This window comes from Triturus cristatus, chromosome 1_1 (assembly GCF_964204655.1).
Source record: "Triturus cristatus chromosome 1_1, aTriCri1.1, whole genome shotgun sequence".
NCBI classification, from domain to species: Eukaryota; Metazoa; Chordata; class Amphibia; order Caudata; family Salamandridae; genus Triturus; species Triturus cristatus.
The window spans coordinates 1,309,564,736-1,309,584,958 of NC_140579.1; the positions used below are offsets into that span (position 1 = coordinate 1,309,564,736).

Genomic DNA, 20,223 nt, shown 5'->3' on the forward strand with positions numbered 1-20,223 from the left:
CGTCGATTCCCAATGCACATATACAATACCTTAGCAGGTATCTTGAATCCATTATTTGGATTCAAAGGAAAACGTGCCCCATGAGCCTGTAACGGGTGGGAGGGGTGCCTATAATTGCAACTGCTCCTGGGACACTGCCCCACCATGTCTGGCCTCCCCGCGAATACACCTGTCTATGAAGCATGACACCAAGGGTCCATTTGGTGTGTGAGGGGTATTTAAAAACACTGTATTTCCCACCATTGTAGGAAACATACCTAACTTAGGAGGACACGGTTTTTGAAACTGTTTAAGGGTGGAGCACCACAAAACAACCTTGAAGTTGCATCTCCACCCCAGTGTTGCATCCAGTTTTGGCAACATTGCCACATCACAGAACGCAGCCACAACATTCCTAGGGATGGTGAGCAGTACTACACCCTACACAGCAAGTAGCCAGCCGGCGCCGGAAGTGACCCCATCCAGGGATCGCTCATTCCACACACACGCCCTCTAAATCGCATAGCAGGAAGTTCAGGAAGCAAGTGCCCGGTGCCACGCGGACACGCTGCCACCACGAAGAGCTGATGCAACCGGATGTCTGCTGAGCTACGTGGCGCTCACTGCAAGGTTCTAGAAGGTATCCACACCTAGCCCAAAGTGAGGAATGCCGAGAGTCGTCCACACCCTGCAGTACAGGCATCAACTCTGGCAGACGGTCACTGAAAAGCAAGAACCTCTAAACGGACACAGTCCAGCTAGGCTGCAACCAAGAGTTTCCAGCAGTCTCTCCAGAAATGCTGCTGTGTGAACCACATGCCCCCAATGGGCTGCCTCTCCGTCGGAAGGAAGAAAACTACCACGCCACACCGAAGAGCCCCCAAGGTGCCCTAAGCTGCACCAGCGCAGACCAGCATCGTATAGGCAAGAGCACTACCTGCCACCTCTGCAAAGTACGGGGAGAGACTGACAAACCCTACAAGGAGCTGCAAGAAAATCACGAGTTATACACGGACAGCCACCACCAACAAGGGTGGAAGACCAACCAGACTGCAACGTCTCAAGGACGCTGCCCCCACCAACAGCACAAGAAAGACTGGTGCAGAGCGTGCACCACCAGTGGCTGCCCAACGCCACCGCCTGAGAGGGGATCGCTTTACTCACCCCTGCTGGCGAACAAACACAACCGCAAGCTACACCACAGGCACGCAAATTGCCGGAAGAGAACGCCGAAGGAAAAGACGGAGCGCACTAAGTGAGAGATGCGCATAAGGCTGCGCCAGCGAATCCGACAGCACGGGCAGGCGCCCAGGAGATAGAGACATCTCCATACAGAAGCACTGCTGAACGCAGCACAGAGAGCAACTACATCTCTACTGCACCAGTGCACCAGCGAATCCCGCAGCGGGCCGAAGACAACACAGTGTCCTCCCTCGCACTGCCTCCAGATGGAGTCGGCGGTGAGCCAAGACAGGCAAGAGAGGAGTCGCACACTCCACGTGGCAGGCTACCACAGCAACATGTGCTCCGACAACCGGCGACAAATGACCGGACGTCACGTCACCCAGCAAGCAAGGAGAACGTCACACAAAGTGACCAGTCCGGACAAGCACACTGGAAAGGAGAAAGAAGCAAGCGCCATGACGGCGCCGCCTCGAAGTCCCAGTGCAACGCCCTCGAAGAGAGTGACAGCCCTGTCACCCCGAAGAACCGGATGAACACAGGTGCGCTGAACAGACCAACAAGGGGAGAAGACCGAGGACTCGCACAGCAAGCCAAGAGCACACCCTGACACACCAGACAGCCACCAAGGCGGACTGACGGCCCTGGATACAGCCTCACGGAAGAACCAAACAGAAGCCGCTGCAAGCGCAAACCGCGTCTCATCCCAACGCTTCCCCAGGTGACCGTCAACCGGCGCCCCTGGATACAGCCTCATGGGTAAACCAAACAGAAGCTGCAGCAAGCGCAAACCGCGTCTCTCCCCAACGCTTCCCCAGGCGACCGTCCATCCCCGAGCGTCGGCAGTCTAAGTCCAACAGCATTCCAGCTCCTGACCGCAGATGCCATGGGTGAAGATCAGCACCGAGTGTCTCTCCCAGCAAGTCACCGCCACCACCTGTCAATCCGACTCACCACATGCCTGGCAACCGCCATCACACTAGCTCTCAGCACATGCGTCAAACACCACTCCCAGAGTACCGATGGACTGGAGTCCTACACCGTTGCCACACCAGCCGACAAAAGAAACCAGAGGCTACCTGTGAACCTGGCCTACACCTGAACCGCGGCAGCAAGAGCAAGTCTTGGCCAAGACTCATCCACCCTCGAGGGTTGGGTGTGCGACTAAGTAACGGCTCCTAGGTGGTCCTGCAGCTGCCTCCAGTCGGCACACAAGAGGCCCCAGCGCAGCCCTCCTGCAGTCCCGCAGCAACCCCGACAACGGACCTCCCCAGGCGGGAGAGTGAGAAGAGACATTGCCCCACCGACAGGTTATCGGTCACAGCCAAACGGTTAAACAGAGACAACTGATCAGGCAACACTTCCGTGAACTCTCACCTGGGAGTCCATCCATGTTCATGACGCAACCCACTATAAGGAACTGTTGGAACTCACCACAGACCATCACCGACATCAGCAAAGTGGAAGCCATGCAAGACATGTCATCATCAGTGAACAGACGATGTGCAGCGGACGTCTCCAAGCCAGCGGTCGTGTCCTGAACCCCTCAGGTTAAACTACGGGTGCCTGCCGAGATGGTCGTGCTGCAAGTAAAGTCACCAGCTCATGTCTGACGTCTTCCTGCCACCTGACTCAGAAGACTGATGGACCCTGTGGTATTTAGTTAACTGTTTGTTTTGTCCCCACTGATTGGACTAACGTTTTGGTTGACCTTCAATAAAGTTGGGGAGGAATGTAGTGTCCTGCAGGACGCGTTCTAGTGTTCAGCAGGAAGCTGTACTCCCAGCCACTCCCTCGAGGGCTGGACACACTTGCACCCCCACACCCATCCATCACAGGTGTCACGAGTGACGTGGCCCCGCCAATAAAAGGGCCCGGGTGCACGTGCTTGTGGCCAGTTACTGTACCTCACTAACCTGTGTCTGCGTCAGTTTCTCTCTGTTGTAATCTTAAGGTGTCAAATTACAGAACATGTGTTCTGCTGCTTTAAATGTAAGGTTCTTTTATGATTCCAGCGTTGCTATGTTCCATGACATAGCTGCACTCTCTGGAAGTGCCAGTTGTAAGATGACTTCAGTGGGATTGTCAACGCTGTCTCTGCGCTCCTAATAAAGCACTTATCTCTTCTTATTTCTACCTTTGGAAGTTTACTTCTTTACAAAACTCTCATTATGCGTGCATGAGGCCCAACACCACACATGGGAAATGTAGTTTTTGTTAAAATGTTTTTATTGGCTACTGTATATTTGAAGTAAAAGAAAGAGATGGATAATACTCACCTCGATGTCCTTAATAGAACTGAAAATTCTAGGGGGGAATGCTAACACATTTTTCATTGTAGCTCTACACAGAACGATATTTTAGAAGCCTGGCATTCGACATTTTCCTCATTCGGGGCGCACACTAAACAAGCATTGGCATAGCCAATAGGTCTCGGTTTTGGGACCTTATAAGTGTTTAGCCATGCAACAGTTGCATAACTAAATACTTATAAGGTCCCAAAAGCGAGACCTATTGGCTATGCCAATGCTTGTTTATAGAGGCACCACAGTTGAAGATTCTAAGGGTGGAAGAGCACTGCTCCGTTAGCAAGCATAGGCACAACAGCGCTTCCAGCTTCAAAAGTAACTGCAGATACAAAAGAACATGGAAGGGGGGGGGGGGGGGGGTCGGTGAGTGCTAAAGCAACACAGGGAAGGCTGGCATATGGTGAGCACATTCGCAGCCGCTTTGATGTTCTTAGTGGCCACGCAGCTCACTGGGAACATCAGAGCGGCCGCGAAAGTGATCAGCAGGCTGCCAAATGGTGCGCGCGCCCCGCGCACATGCACTGTAGTTGGCGGCCTGAAAAGCACTCGTTTGCACTTCCAAATCCCGCTTTTGTTAGGTTGATTACTCAGGAGTACTGCATCCGGCTTGCCTGCTCCCACTGCGCGCCCCTCCCTCCTGCGCGCGGAAGTCACCAGCTGGAATGTTGACAGCTGGACGTTCTAGGGTGACAGTTTAGACAGTCGGTAGGATAGTGATTTGTCAGTTATGCACTTGGCCTCCGGTTGAGTGTGTTGTCCTGTAAAGTAATAAACTTCTTACAAGTAAATCCTCTGACGCCTCATCTTTACAATTTGGCGACGAGTTATGGCTGGACGACGCACGTGTGAACCCACAAGAAGATGAACTCAGAAAAAATAAGGAACAAATATTAATATAATTTGAAGGAGGACAAGTAAATTTATTCTAAGCAGTAAAGGAACTTTACAAAAACGTAAGTAAGGACCCTGTGCTGAGCGTTTCAAGATACGCGTTGAGTGCTGGCAAGTGTGAAAATTATTGAGCCAAGAAAATAAAAGGAAATTGTGACTATAAGAAGGAACGATCGAAGGGGCAACGGAGTATTCACAGCCACACAAGCGAAGGAAGAAACATAATTACAGCGGATAGAGACACGCATGAAAGAAGAAAAATTATACAAAGACGACGGAAGTGCGAGGAGAAACGAGGAAAAGTGAAAAAAAGACTTTTTACTCACCGCTGGTTGTGCAGCTAAAGGACTCCCGCAAAGGATTGTACGTCGCTGTGTGGTAGGAGAAAGGAATATTAAAGTCAGAGGAAATTGACGTTGTGCGAAATTCACCTCATAACGAAGGCGTTGATGTTAGAACGCCGTGACGTGAGCAGAACTGCTGGAGTTCCAGGAAGTGAAGTATACGCACCAGTTTATTTAGCGTAGTGACGTAAGCGAGTTGCGTCCCACCATCTTTGAGGAAATGCAAGTGTAAACAAAGCGGAACCTTCGTATCTACGGAGGAGCTCGTTAACACTACGGCAATTGGGAACAACAATAAACTTTAAAAGGAACTCGTGCAGAATTATAATTCTACGGTCGGATAAAACATTGGCAGGTGAGAATAAAGGAGGTAACTAAGACAAAAAAAAATATTTTGATTTAAAGTAGGAAAAAGGAAGAAAATTATCTCCTTAATGTAAAAGCTTCTGGAGTAAAACACATGAAACATTAAGGATTTTTTTTTGTATTTAACTAGGGAAAAAAAAGCAACCATATAAAAGGAAAACACACTGAGAAAAAAATAATAAGAGAGGTTGAAGTATGGCTTCAGGCAATTTATATAACTTACAGCCACCAGAAGCATTTTTGAAGGGTACGGGGGTACCTATTGTGAAGTGGGAAGAGTGGAAGGAATATTTTTGCAATTACATTTCCACGTTTGACAAAGAGGATGAACCACTTAAACAAGAGGAAAAGAAAAAAATATTGTTACATTGTTTGGGTGCAGGTGGATTAACGGTGTACAACAATATAACTAAAAAAGTGAGAGCAGAAGGAGAAAGGAAGGTATATGATGAGGCAATGGAGGACTTAGATGGATACTATAAACCGACAGTATGTGTAGCGGTGCACAGGTATACGTTCTACAGAAGGAAACAAGGAAAAGAGGAAAGTATTGATGATTACGTGTCGGCACTAAAGAACTTGGCACTTTCATGCAAGTTTGAAAATATGCATGATGATTTCATAAGGGATCAGATTGTGATGTGTGCCGCAAATTCAAACATACAAGACGCCTTATGGGCTAAAGGGGAGAAACCTCTTCAACAGGTTATTGACATTGTAAAGAAAGCGGAGTTGACTGGTAGATGTGCGAAGGTGGTTATCAACGAAGGAAAAAGTAAAAATGAGGAAACTAATGTAGTGGCAAAAATAAGTGGCAGAAAGACATATTCAAAAAATAAAGGGAAGGAGACACCTAAATTCAAAGGACATGCTGGATCCTATGAACAGTTGAGGTGTTACAGATGTGGTAGCGGACAACATTTGGCCAATGACTGGAAATGCCCAGCCAGGAACAATAAATGCACCCAGTGTGGGATAATTGGTCATTTCCAGAGGTCATGCAAAAGGAAAATAAAAGAGAAAGTGAAATTCGTCGAAGATGAGGAATTCGAACAAGAATCCTCGGATGACTCGGAGAACAACTTATGTATGCTAAATGTAAATGAGGAGACGGCTAAGGAGGATGAGGAAAAGAGCAAAAAGAAGAAACCAACATGCTTGGTGGAAATTGGAGGTGTGAGTATCAATATAGTCGCAGACTCTGGTTCACCATGCACGATAGTTAACCGAGAGGTTTGGAAAGAGAGATTCAGAGGAAAAGTAGGGAGACAATTGGAAAAACCTGATATCACCCTTAAGACATTCACGGGTGAACCAATTGAACTTATGGGTTTCAAAGAACTAAAATTTGCATTTAAGGAAAGGGAAACTAGCAGCAAATTGTATGTAGCTGTCACAGGCCCATCTGTGCTTGGTTGGAAGGACCAAGGCAAACTTGGGATAACACTCAACCCTAACAGTATTGAACCCGTTCTAATAACACAACAGGAGGAATGTGAATTAATAAACAAGTTCCCTAAAGTATTTAATGGGAAAATAGGTAAACTTAAAGGGTTCCAACATGTAATCAAACTCAAGGAGGGTGCAGTACCTTGTTTGCATAAAGTGAGACAAATACCATTGGCACTAAGGGAGGAGGTGAGATCCGAGATAAATAAGTTACTCGCGGCAGAAATAATTGAAAGAACGGAATCATCAGAGTGGGTCGCACCTCTGGTGGTCGCAAGGAGGGCCAACGGAAAGTTGAGATTATGCATAGATTTTCGCGACCTCAATAAAAACATTCTAATCGACCAATTCCCCTTACCAAGAATAAATGAGATGTTGTCTCTTACAAAGGACATGAAAGTTTTTTCTACAATAGACTTAGCCGCTGCTTACCACCAGGTACCTTTAAACACTGAAAGCAGACACCTTACCACCTTTATAACACCTTTTGTTTTTACAGGTTTAAAAGGGTACCTTTCGGACTAGCATCTGCAGCTGCACTGTTTCAGAGACTTATGCATGAAATATTCAAGGGGATAAAAAACGTACTCATCTTCCAAGATGACATTCTCATAATGGGAAAAGAACAGACGGATCATGACAAACGGCTAGTACAGGTACTAAAAATCTTAGAGAAAAATGGGTTAACAGCAGAATACAAAAAGTGCAGATTCAGCAACGATTCCGTCACCTACCTAGGGCATGAAATCTCTAAAGATGGTATAAAACCCAAGAAGGAGTTAATTAAGGCTATCAAGGATGCACCTGTTCCACAGAATAAAGAAGAACTCAGAGCATTCTTAGGTTTGGTGGAATACTATTCAAAGTTTGTAAAAAAACTTTTCTATGAAAACCTACAGTATCAGAACCCTTCTAAAAAACAAAAACAAATTTGAATGGTCACAAGACTGTGAAGACGGTTTCAAACAACTAAAAACAAGAGATCTGTGACGCACCACCCCTCAAAGGATTTGACAACGATCTACAATGTGTGGTTACCACAGATGCTAGTGGTAAAGGTATAGGGGCAGTCCTTACACAAGTGGAATGCGACGGTAAGGAAGTCACTATCGCTTTTGCCTCAAGATCCTTGACCGAAACGGAAGGAAAGTACTCCGTCATAGAGCGTGAGGCTCTAGCATGCGTCTGGGGTTTGGAACATTACAGACAGTATATATGGGGGAAAAGTATCATTTTGCGTTGTGACCACAAACCATTGACAAAAGTCCTCACTGTGAAGGGATTATTTAATGCATCACCTAGATTGGCAGGATTATCTGTAAAACTGTTGGATTACAACTACGAAGTACAATACTTGCCGGGATCTAAGAATGTCGTTGCAGATTTCCTAAGCAGGTTACCCTTGCAGAACGTGGGAAAAGAAATTAAGGAAGAAGAACTATGTGTTGCAAGCGTCAGTGAAGAGTTCCCAAGCATACCCATGGATGTATGGAAAAAAGAATACGAAAAGGATGACACCCTGGATGAGGTTAGAAGACTCATTGTAGAAGGATGGCCCAAAAAGATGATCATGAGAAAGGAGTTGCGAGCATTCTGGGAATTAAGGAATGAACTATCCGTGGAAAATGAACTGGTTTTAAGACAGGGAAAAGTAATACCCCCAACTACTTTAAGAGAGAGACTAATTGACTTATGCCACGAGGGTCATCTAGGCATACATAAAACAAAACAAAGAATTAAGAGCTGGTATTGGTGGCCTGGGTGCGACATTCAAATTGAAAGAGCAGTAAGAGACTGCATACCATGTGGGAATTCAGATAAAAGCCAAACGACCCTAAGACCTCCACTCCAGCCATTAAAGTGTCCAAACATGGCGTGGGAGAGAGTGGGGATTGATATTATGGGTCCAGTAAGATGGCAAGAGGAACAGGTGTATGTATTGGTCTTAGTTGATCACTTCTCAAAATGGCCAGAAATTAAGTTTTGTAGGAAGGTGGATGCAACTGACATCGTCACATTCATGGACAGAATTTTTAATAGAGAAGGTATACCAAAAACTATTGTCGGTGACAATGGAAGTCAGTTCACTTCTGACATATTCAAAAGGTTTGTGGACAGAAAAGGCATTAAACACAAAACTACAAGCGTATACCACCCTGCGGGCAATGGAGCCATAGAGAGATTTAACAGAGTAATAAAAGGCATCATACAGTTGGCCAACAACAATGGGAAGTGCTGGAGGAAAGAATTGGACAAAATGGTTTGGGGGTTACAAGATAACTCCATGGTAAGCCCATTTGAGATTATGAGAGGCAGAACTGCCGTATCTAAAGACAATATTGGGTGGCTCAAAAGTGCAAGGAAATCAGAGTGGTCTGTAGAAACAGTGAGGAAGAGAATACAAGAGGCAAAAGACCAGTGTAAAAGAAAATTTGACAGCAAAAATAACTGCAAAGAATTCAACCTGGAGGAAGGCGATAAAGTAAGAGTAAGAAGGAGCGGAAATGTGGTGAAAGGACAAAGTAGGTTCTCTAATCCATTACTTGTGGAAAAAGTGTTTTGCAACTCGGCGCTCCTCAGTGACGGAAGAGTATGGCATGCATCCGCGTTGTCTGTTTGTAAAAGGAAGGAGAATGGAAAAAGAGACATATCTGAAAAAGAACAAAGGAGTACGGATGTGGTCCGCAGTAGACATGACAAGCAGGACTGGATACAACTAGATTCATCAGATTCGGAGGAAGATGGTGATTACATAATACAACAACATCTAAAACAAAATGGTGGTAACAGACAGAGATGTGAGATCATCGAAACTTTAGGAGTAAACAGAGAACTGAGTACTAGCGCATCTGAGGCATCCATTGGAAATGGTAGTGACACAAGCATTGAGGAGGAACAGGAGACTGTTGAACATAGCGGAGAAATGTGTTATCCTGTTACCAGTGCCACAAGTGGTTCCTTGGAGGCTAGTGACAGTCGGGATCCAAACCAAGAACTGGGACTAGACAAAAACAATTTGGAAGAGGAGGCCACCACTAGTAGATGTGGGCGCAGCGTGGTTAAACCCAGCAAATACAAGGATTTTATTTGTGAATAGTTATACATGTATTACACCTGCTATTTATGTTTTCCTTCTGATTAGTTTTGTTTCTCTCAAGAGAAGGAGATGTGTTAGGTTGATTACTCGGGAGTACTGCATCAGGCTTGCCTGCTCCCACCGCGCGCCCCTCCCTCCTGCGCGTGGAAGTCACCAACTGGAATGTTGACAGCTGGACGTTCTAGGGTGACAGTTTAGACAGTTGGTAGGATAGTGATTTGTCAGTTATGCACTTGGCCTCCGGTTGAGTGTGTCGTCCTGTAAAGTAATAAACTTCTTACAAGTAAATCCTCTGACGCCTCATCTTTACAGCTTTCTATAGCTCTCGCCAGAGCAGCGCTAAAGCGCTAGCTCAGGCGAGACCTAAAAATGTGTTAATGTCGGCCCTGCTCTGTGGCGTGATGACGCCTGTCGCAACTATTCCATTGACAGTAAATCTAACGAATCGTTTTTGGGCCAAGAATTTAAAGAGCCAATCCTATAGAACAAGGGTAGATACGTGAGGTTAGGACGCGCGTTGATGCCCTTTCTTCCAATGAAACGACAGTTATCAGAACTCATCGTCCAATAGAACAATTCGAGTTGAACTTTGAGAACATGTCTTTAGTGACAGGCATAAAAGCCAATAAGATTGTTAAATCTGTGTGGACATCCAATAATGCGCGAAGGGGCGGGCAGTTACTACACTGAGCAGTAAGATGGCGGCCGTGTGAGGAGACGCTCGCACACGGTTGTATTGAGGAGATTTTCTTCAACGGACGAGCTACAGGTTCGACTTCAACATGAAGGGGAAGGAGCGTTCCCCAGCCAAAGCAAAGCGGTCCCGCGGCGGAGAGGACAGGGACCGTGGAGGGCGCAATAAAACCGGCGGCAGCAACGGCTCGTCTGCCAAGTCAGATGGCGGACGACGCGGGGGGCACCAGGATAAGTCCCGCGCATGCTCCCGTGAGTACGAGAGCCGCTACAGTAGCACTGGAAAGGGGAGTTCTGGCAACCGGGGTGGCTCGTCTTCTGTCGCTCCTGAGGCCGAATACAAGACTTTACGGGTCTCTGAGTTGGGGTTGGCTCTGAGTGAAAGCGCCATAGAAGATGGTCTCTTCCACGAATTCAAGCGCTTTGGAGATGTCAGTGTAAAAATGTCCCATGCAGGTGATGAGCGCGTGGCTTTTGTGAACTTCCGACGTCCGGAAGACGCGCGCGCGGCCAAACATGCGAGAGGCCGCCTTGTGCTCTATGATCGGCCGCTGAAGATCGAAGCGGTGTACGTCCCGCCTTCCGCCCCACCTCAGGCAGCCCCTGTCCCACCGCCCCGCCGCTCCCGCACTCCTCCGCCTGAGCCGGCCCCGCCACCATTGCCCCGGCATCGTGCACTCTCCCCCGCTGGACTCGGCTATCGTGACTATCGGCTGCAGCAGCTGGCACTGGGTCGCCTACCGCCACCTCCCCCATTGCCTAGCGACCTAGAGCCTGAACGAGACTATGGCTTTTACGAGAGTGGACGCGTGCGGGGCCCAGCCTATGTGGCCACAACTGCCCTAGAGCCACGGCTGGGTTTCCGCGAGCCCGAGGACGTGTCACCGGAGGACGACCAGCGTGCCAACCGCACCCTCTTTCTAGGCAACTTGGACGTGTCGGTAACTGAGGCCGAACTGAGACGGCACTTTCAGCGCTTTGGTACTATCACTGAGGTGGATATCAAGCGACCCACGCCTGGCCAGCACAGCACATACGGCTTCCTCAAGTTTGAAAACCTAGACATGGCGCACCGCGCTAAGATTGCAATGGCTGGCAAGCTCATCATGGGTAACTCCATCAAGATCGGATACGGAAAGGCTACGCCCAGCAGTCGCTTGTGGGTTGGGGGATTGGGCCACTGGGTTCCGCTGGCCGCACTAGCCCGTGAGTTCGACCGCTTTGGGACTATTCGCACAATAGACTATCGCAAGGGTGACAGCTGGGCCTACATCCAGTACGAGAGCTTGGATGCAGCCTCGGCTGCTTGCACCCACATGCGGGGCTTCCCCCTGGGCGGGCCCGACCGCCGGCTCCGGGTGGACTTTGCAGACAGCACAGAACACCACTTCCAGACACCCTTTCTGCAGCCCCTGCCGCTCCCTCACTACGATATGGTCGGAGAGACATTTGGACACAGGGCTCCTGAACCCCTAAAACCAAGAGACCGCTCGCCCCCACTTTTATACAGAGATCGAGAGCGCAATCTGTATCCAGAGACTGACTGGGCACCCCCTCATGTCAGGGAGAGAAACCGGCCTCCATACGAACCTCTGGACTCTATTGAGCGTAGGAGAGACGGCTGGTCACTGGAGCGTGACCGCGAGAGAGACTTACTTAACAGAGAGCAGCCCAGAAAACGTAGACTGCTTGATGAAGGGCGTCACTTGGACAGATCCCCGGAGGCTGAACGTTCCCGGAAGCGGCCATGCGTTACCCCTGACCGAAGCCCGGAGGTTAGCGGGGGGCGCGATGGTGCACGTTACAACGAATATGGGCGCCTGGCCCCCCGAGTTGAAAGGGCGTCGTCTGCAAGCAGGACTCGCCGGGGTAGCCAGGAGAGAGGGCAAGGCGATAAAGAACGAAAGACCTCGAGCTCTGTGGAAAGGGAGCGAAAGCATCATGTACTTGAACGCAAGAGCCCCGTAATTAAGGAAGAACGTGAGAGTAAAGTAAAATCCCCCCAAAAAGCAGAGCCCCCTCCAAAGCTCGGCCTTGCCTGGCAGGGGATGCTTCTACTGAAGAACAGCAATTTTCCTTCCAGCATGCATCTTCTACAGGGAGACATGAATGTAGCCAGCAGCCTACTCGTGGAAGCCCCGTCAGGGGGCAAAGTGGCTCAACTAAAGATCACCCAACGACTTCGTCTGGATCAGCCAAAGCTGGATGAAGTGTCCCGACGTATCAAGGTGGCGGGACCCAGTGGTTACGCCATCCTGTTGGCAGTTCCAAACACTTCAGATAGTATTTCAGCGGGAGAGCAGGCAGCCTCCACCCAGCGCCCCCTTCGAAATTTGGTATCCTACCTCAAGCAAAAGCAGGCCGCTGGGGTCATCAGTCTGCCTGTGGGGGGTCACAAGGAGAAGAACAGCGGAGTCCTTCATGCCTTCCCACCCTGCGATTTCTCCAAGCAGTTCCTCGACTCGTCAGCGAAGACTTTGGCAAAGTGTGAAGACGACTACCTTGTTATGGTTATTGTACGTGGAGCCTCCTAATTCACTTCGTTTCTATTGGATGGTTCACAACATTATGTATTATGGGATACAGCGTTCTCATTTTACATATGTTTTTTAGGTACTCCGTTTATTTTGTACTCGAAGTCTTTATTGTGTTGAGTAGCGCACCACGCATTCACATCTAGGTGGGTATCATACATTATTTGTATGCATCTGTGCCAGGAGCAGAAAGCTAGACCTGCACAATGACTGAGCATCTTTTTCTTTTTATACATTTTCTTGGCTTTTCCTAAGGTTACACTTTTGTTTTTTATATTCAAGATATTTCAGCCTAGCAGTGCTGTTCGGAGCGGCCTGACTAAAAGCTTGCTAACTTGCAGCAAGAAGCACAGTGATCTGTAAATTAATCGGCAGACATTTGAATTCTTGGCACCTGAAATTGACTAGACTTGCTGTCTTGGAAGCGATTACTCTTGGTGAGAGATTTCTAAATGGTTGGCAATTCTAATCTGAATTTCACTTGTACGTTTAAGGAGGTTAACCCATACCGTAAATTTCAATGCTTCTGTTTTAGGAAATACACATCTGTGCCAGAGGCGTTTCTCTGTATCCCATAATGCACTTGGGACTTGTAGCTATGACCCTTGGTGGTAAACCTAGTTACGGACAAGTTGAACTCTGAATGTTTAGAGTCTGCTCGAGATGGTCTAGTGAAAAGCTCCAATCTGTTAACATAATGTACTGTCACACTAAAACGTATACAAACTTACTCCAGTGACCTGGATTTATTAGTGTGAAAATGAAGGGTTGGCTTACTTGAATTTCTGGGCTTGTTAGGCGCAGCATTTGTTGGTATGTTGGATGGAAGTGTCCATTTAAAGAGACGCTGGTTATAGGTGCGCACACCCAATCCTCAACTTTGTGCGCAGTGACATCGCATGGTTCTTTAACCCAAATCTTGCTATATGAAGTTCAGAGAACACAACCCCAACTCTCCTTCCCCACCCGCCCTTCCATTATTTTTTTAAAAAAGTGACCATCCTGTAACAAACCTCCGCAGTGGACAGCGCATACTCTACCCAGATGAGGGAGCTATGGAAAAGGCTGCAGCTAACGACTTTACTTCCCTGTTAGAGGGAGCGCATTCTGTGCTTTATCCTGAAACTCGTGCACAAAATAAGTGAAGCTAAGCCAAAGAAGCGCTGCTTCCACTGGAATCCAGTAACGGCTCTGCAGAGCCATAGTGGTCGATTGGTGGCTGTTAGGGGGTATAGAGAGGGTTCATCTGGTTCGCATGGTCAGATTGTTATCAACTGAACCTGTTAATACGAACAATATGATCTGGAACACTGATCCTTTAAAAAGTTTGTGTCGAAATGCACATGAGGGCCAATAAGGCACTTGGCGATTCACCAGAGGAGAAGCCCCCTGAAATACCAAGTTAGTTGCAGGTTCATAGCTGATATTCTCCCAGCTAAATTATTCAACTTAGATATTTTTTAAAAAAAAGAAACTGGCTTGGGTTGAAATCTTGTTACCAGTGTCTCTTTAAACACAACATTAGCAATTTGTGGGTGATCTTTCAGTGTTAATTAAATGCCTGTTAGGTTTTGGTCATTTAAAATTTGTACAAACTGATTTTTGATTTATCTAAATGTTGGCACATTACGCATGTGCAAACAGATGTGACCCCATGTGGTGAAACGGAGCTAGTCAGTTTGCCCACACCTGACTTAGACACATTTTGAGAACCACAAATGATGGAGCCAACCGCACTCCTATACTTTGTGAAAATATGAAGTCTGTGTGTGCCGTCGTACTTGCGGTCCAGCCTCTAGACTTGTGTAGACTATGATAAAGAACAGACGTGTTAACGTCCATTCCCTCTACTCAACGCAAAAGATGTTTGGTCTCTATGGTTTCAAACAGTCTTATATGAAAATAAAGCATATAAACAAGCTTATGTCTTTGTCATTTATTTTAGCATATTTTTTCATGATGAACTCAAATATTAGTGAGAAAAAACATAACGTTCAAACAGAAATTCGATCCATAAACACATTTACATTATGTGCTGTATCAGTTGCATCACCAATGTTATCAGAATAATTATAAACCAATCGCAAATAGAAAAGACAGAAAATTAAGTTCGAAAAAATGCCCAATGCATTTTGGGATGAATTCTTCAGGGGCTTTAGAATTCACAACATGGTCTGTTCTTCCGGTTTATGTGCATAACCAATTGCTGGAATAGTAAACAATGAAGATCACTGTGGGTAATATACAAACCGTATAGTAGCATTATATACAATACATGTGCTTTCCCGGGCCCCCTCGTATGCAAATACCTTCATGGCAGATTTGAAGATAAACATATTCTACATAATCATCTTTGGAAACAGCATCTCATCATGTATATGAGATACATTGATGACATTTTGATTATTTGGAATGGCAATCAATCACTATTGGAAAATAACATTGCAGAGCTCAACTTATGCAATCCACGCATACAATTCACACTTAACATTGATGCCAACAAAATTCATTTTCTAGATATAGAGATTAGGAATACAACCAAAGGACTAGAAATTTCAGTATATCGTAAACCCACAGACAAAAATAATGCTTTACATTTCTTCAGCTTTCACCCGTTAACATTGAAAAAACATCTACCCGTCTCTCAATTGATTCGCATCAAAAGAATTGCTTTGAATGCGGAAGAATCTGAAGAGCTGATTTGTGATCAGTTGGAAAAATACCATCAACGAGGTTATCCATTGCAAATTCTTGACGACGCAAAAACAGTACATCACAAAAGCCGGGGAGATTTATTGAATAACTCACCAAGGACAGCAAACAAGTGTTCGTTTTAAAACATTCAACACAAGCAGCTAAATTCAAAAGTTTTATATGGAAAAGATGGGAAATTATCACACATGAACCGGATTTCCAGAATGTATTCTTGGGACAACCGCTGTTTGCTCAGACACGATCGCAAAATCTCAGGGTAATTCTGAAACCCAGAAAAAAGCAATTGCCCCAAACAATGAAAGACATGAAAAAATGCTTTAATTGTGGGCAGTGTGGCAATGTCATAGTGGGTAATATTTTTCATCATCCGCACACAGGCAAGCCTATTAAATTACAACACAACGGGGATTGCAATACGGAATGTGTAATATACGCAATTCAATGTCCCTGCGGACTAGTTTACGTAGGCAGAACACGCAAAATCAAAACACGAATCATTGAGCATAAGAGCAGAATACGCGATCTTAATCAACACTTTTGTCTAGCGACACATTGGGTAGAAGCCAGGCATAGTATTCCACAACTCAAATTTACTATATTAGAACACATCATGCAAACAGGAAATGTAGGTATCTCCACGAAGTTAGCTCAGAGAGAGACATTTTGGATTAAATATTTGAATACCATCATTCCCAAAGGGTTGAATGACCATGCAATTGGTTATGCACATAAACCGGAAGAACAGAACATGTTGTGAATTCTAAAGCCCCTGAAGAAGGAATTCATCCCGAAATGCATTGGGCATTTTTCGAACTTAATTTTCTGTCTTTTCTATTTGCGATTGGTTTATTATAATTATTCTGATAACATTGGTGATGCAGCTGATACAGCACATAATGTAAATGTGTATATGGATCAAATTTCTGTTTGAACGTTGTTTTTTTCTCACTAATATTTGAGTTCATTATGAAAAAATATTCTAAAGTAAATTACATAAAGACATAAGCTTGTTTATATGCTTTATTTTCATATAAGACTGTTTGAAACCTTAGGGACCAAACATTTTTTGCGTTGAGTAGAGGGAGTGGACGTTAACATTTCTGTTCTTTATCTTAGACACATTTTGCACATTTCAAATACTGTATAACACATTGCACTGTGGACCTTGGATGATCAAAGAGCATCTTATCACAATCGCCCTTAATAAGAGGTGCGTTAGATTAAGCCTTGCTCCACTCCTGCGCAAACGTTTATAGAACATCACTGATGGGGTGAGAATCTACCATATTTAATGTCTGTGTGTTGGAAGGATACTGAAAGTATCTTGTGGCCCATGTCTCTTTGAAGAAAGCACGAGGCTGACCCCACTGCGGTTTCAGTCTACGATGACTTGTTTGTTATTTCGAAGGCTGAGTTAATCGACAGACCACGTTACCCACGCCCCCCTTTTTTAAAAAATATGTTAATACTACTTGTTTAGTGGGTAGGTCTTGGGTAACGGTCCAACTTTATGTGGGTTTTGGGCTTCCAAGTTTAAGCCAATGCACATAACCTTTAAAAAAAAAAAAAAAAAAGATAAATAGTTAATAAAATAGGTGTCCTGTCTTTATAAAGCTAGGAGTCTGTCTGTCGCTTTGAAATAAAGTGCACTACACCTCCAATGCGCTCATTAAGCACCACCCTGTTAGACTAATGGAGTGAACATTACTTTCTTGTAACAGCTAAAGAGATTTGTTTTTATGCAGTGTAGGGTAGCTTGTCAGCTGTGGGTAGAAATGTTACCATAGCTTCATTTTAAACCAGTCGTACCTCGTTAAAATTAGGCACCACACATTTCTGAATAAGGGGTACAATGTTGGGATTTAGAGGGCTGAAGGTACTACTTGGCATTAGCTCTACTTTTCATTACGTTTGTAGGAGTAGATTTCTTGGACGCAGTGTGCACTAAACTTCTGGTAGCTCGTGTCTGAGAACAGTTTAAGGACTCCTAGTTTAGAGATGGGAGATCCGAGCAGTGTTAACTGCTACGAGGTGGTTAACGGAAGCAGTATTCTCCTCCAGATTTATGATTGGGAGCCGGGAAAAGGACCTTTGATCCCTCGGTAGGTCGAAGGAACAAATTCCCACAATTTGCTAAATTGTAACATGACAACTTTTTTTTATTTTTAGAACAGGGAAGGATGACATAGCAGTGGGAATTGAGCCCCACAGGTCTAGGATAAGGTCTACTGTGACTTTGTCCTACCACGCCCATTACCACTTCCTCGGAGTGTGGTAGTATTGTCTCCTGTCTCTAGTTCAGCAATGTGTCAAAGTAAGACAGGGAAACTTCTTGTCTTGGCCGTTCACCTCCCTCAAATAACAGTATGACAACGTGAACATTGTTTGTATTGGACCCAAGATGGGTTGTAGAGAACTGGCTTTGGTCCTCTTAGTAAATTGTGGAAGTTTCCTGTGATAATTGGAGCATCATTAAGGAGTAGCAGCTGGTATTAAGCAGTGTACACCTGAACTCCTCGCCTACTTTCTTCTTTCCAGGATGGGTTGTCATTCAAGACCAGGCTTTGACGCTGGAGGATTTGCCATGATCCCCAAGTTACAGGATTGGGTGTTTTGGGGGCAAGGGCAGGAAGGTTAGATGAGGGGCTCGGAGTGGTTGAATATGACTTGTTGGGAAGCAGTGTGTTCAGTCCTAGAATAGGTCTAGAGTGTTTTCCCCTTTGCTGCCAGGGATTCTCCATTGGCAAGATTGCCTCAATGCACTTCTGTTAATCGTTCATGGCGTTCTGTGAGTCCCGCATGGTAATCTTACTCCAGACAGCCATAGCCAGTTAGAATAGGTGAACTGCAATTGTTGCCACACAGTTAATGCCCCATTTGTTACTTTCATTTGTTAACTGTGAGACCACCATGGTGCAATACATTTAAAAATATTCAGTTTCACTCCCCACTGTTAGTTACAATCAACAGTACATTACCTCCAGGTTAGGGAGACATTCTTTAAAAAAGTGTGTGTGTGTGTATGTATGTATGTATGTATGTATACACACACACACACTTATTTATTATGCTTTAGTGGGGTGACAAAAGTACAAGCTGTCCAAAGGCTGCTTTGCTGGACAATGCCCATCTCTAGCTGGTGATTGGATATATACACACACACACACACTTATTTATTATGCTTTAGTGGGGTGACAAAAGTACAAGCCGTCCAAAGGCTGCTTTGCTGGACAATGCCCATCTCTAGCTGGTGATTGGATATATACACACACACTTATTTATTATGCTTTAGTGGGGTGACAAAAGTACAAGCCGTCCAAAGGCTGCTTTGCTGGACAATGCCCATCTCTAGCTGGTGATGGGGGGGGGGGGGTCGCACACAGCCATATATTTTCGTGGGTCACTGGCTAATACTGAGAGTAGATGTTTCGGGCACCACCCTTTTTGCATGTACAGAAACATTCATGACTGGGAAGAGCAATCCCCACTACAGTCCATGGTGAACTCTGGAGAATGTTTAGGTCGTCCATAGCTACAGATATTCTGCCCGATTGTATGAACCCTGTAAAAGACTGACACTCCGTATATGTGTGTGTATGTGTGTATATATATATATATATATATATATATATATATATATATATATATATATATACACACACACAACAGTATGATATAAATGCTTGTACTTAATGCTTTTCTGTTTTTTCCTCTTGCACGTGAAGCGGGGAAAAGAAGACACCGGTTTCTAAAGTAAAGGACAGTTCTTCAGCGGATCAAAGGCTAGTGTGGAGTTTGCACAAGCCCTTTTCATGGAAGACAGTGTCTGTTTAGTTTTTCTGCATTTTACTGACATGGCAGCATAAGTTGTGTATCTGCTATTTTGCCGATTCCCGTGTTTAAGTGGAAACGTGATGATCCCTTGCGTTGTGATGTGTACTCGAGATGCCTGGAAAGTAAGGAGTTCCCATTTATTGGCCCACGCAGCTTAAAGTAGCTGTCACTGAAATCGTGCACACACTTGAGCTGATCTTGTTTCATTCTAAATAAATGTACTTTGAGGAACATGTTTTTATGCCTGGAAGTGAATTGACAGCAAGCCTTTCATCCCCTCCTTTGGTTGCATCCAAGGGGCACTACTACTGCTGCTGAATGCGCTATCAGTAGCGCAGACGAGGTGTGATCCTTTGTGCAAGAAGCAGGGAAGCCATCCAATACTTCCCATAAATGCCAGACGTGAAGAATACATAGTGTACTGCTCCAGCCCCTCCTGTGTTTGCAGAAAAGGTGCCATTTGTTGCTGCCCTCCTCTTTAGTTGGAGTCTGGTCACTGGCATGCAGTAGACTGGGGAAGCAGAAAGTCTCCAGCTCCTATCCAAGGCATCGCTGCTTTCAACAGCCCAACATGCTGCGTTTTAAGTTTGGTTTATTTCACTCGCCCGTCTTCCTTGGCCATAATTTGATTTTAATTTGAAGAAAAAGTTTGAAATTCCTTTGGTCTTGCACTTAAAAACCGTTGCAGGAAATTGCCTCATGAAAGAGCAGCTGCAGATCTTAGGAAACAAATTGTAATAAAACCTCGAAAGCGGAAAGCCCCTCTACCTCTGGAGCTGAGACCAGTTCTGGGTGTTTCTGAGTGGAAGAAGTGTTCCAGAGGGGCACCA

General features: G+C 45.6%; 1 protein-coding gene and 1 long non-coding RNA gene across 2 annotated transcripts in view; both read left to right on the top strand.

Annotated features, from left to right (window-relative positions):
• LOC146872016 (uncharacterized) overlaps positions 1–19,628 on the top strand; it is a 40,876-nt gene extending 21,248 nt beyond the window's left edge. Inside the window, exon 2 of the long non-coding RNA XR_014981320.1 lies at positions 19,285–19,628. This is a non-coding gene — a long non-coding RNA (uncharacterized LOC146872016). The remainder of the gene's footprint in view (positions 1–19,284) is intronic.
• Positions 10,295–13,574, top strand: LOC146872017 (RNA-binding protein 15-like). Its single transcript, XM_085653218.1, has one exon. It carries the CDS (start codon positions 10,400–10,402, stop codon positions 12,842–12,844), a length of 2,445 nt encoding a protein of 814 aa, XP_085509344.1. The 5' UTR covers positions 10,295–10,399; the 3' UTR covers positions 12,845–13,574.
• Positions 19,629–20,223: the final 595 nt, after the last annotated feature.

Coding starts and splice junctions, on each gene's coding strand:
- LOC146872017 (XM_085653218.1), top strand. CDS start 10,400: ATGAAGGGGAAGGAGCGTTCCCCAGCCAAAGCAAAGCGGTCCCGCGGC.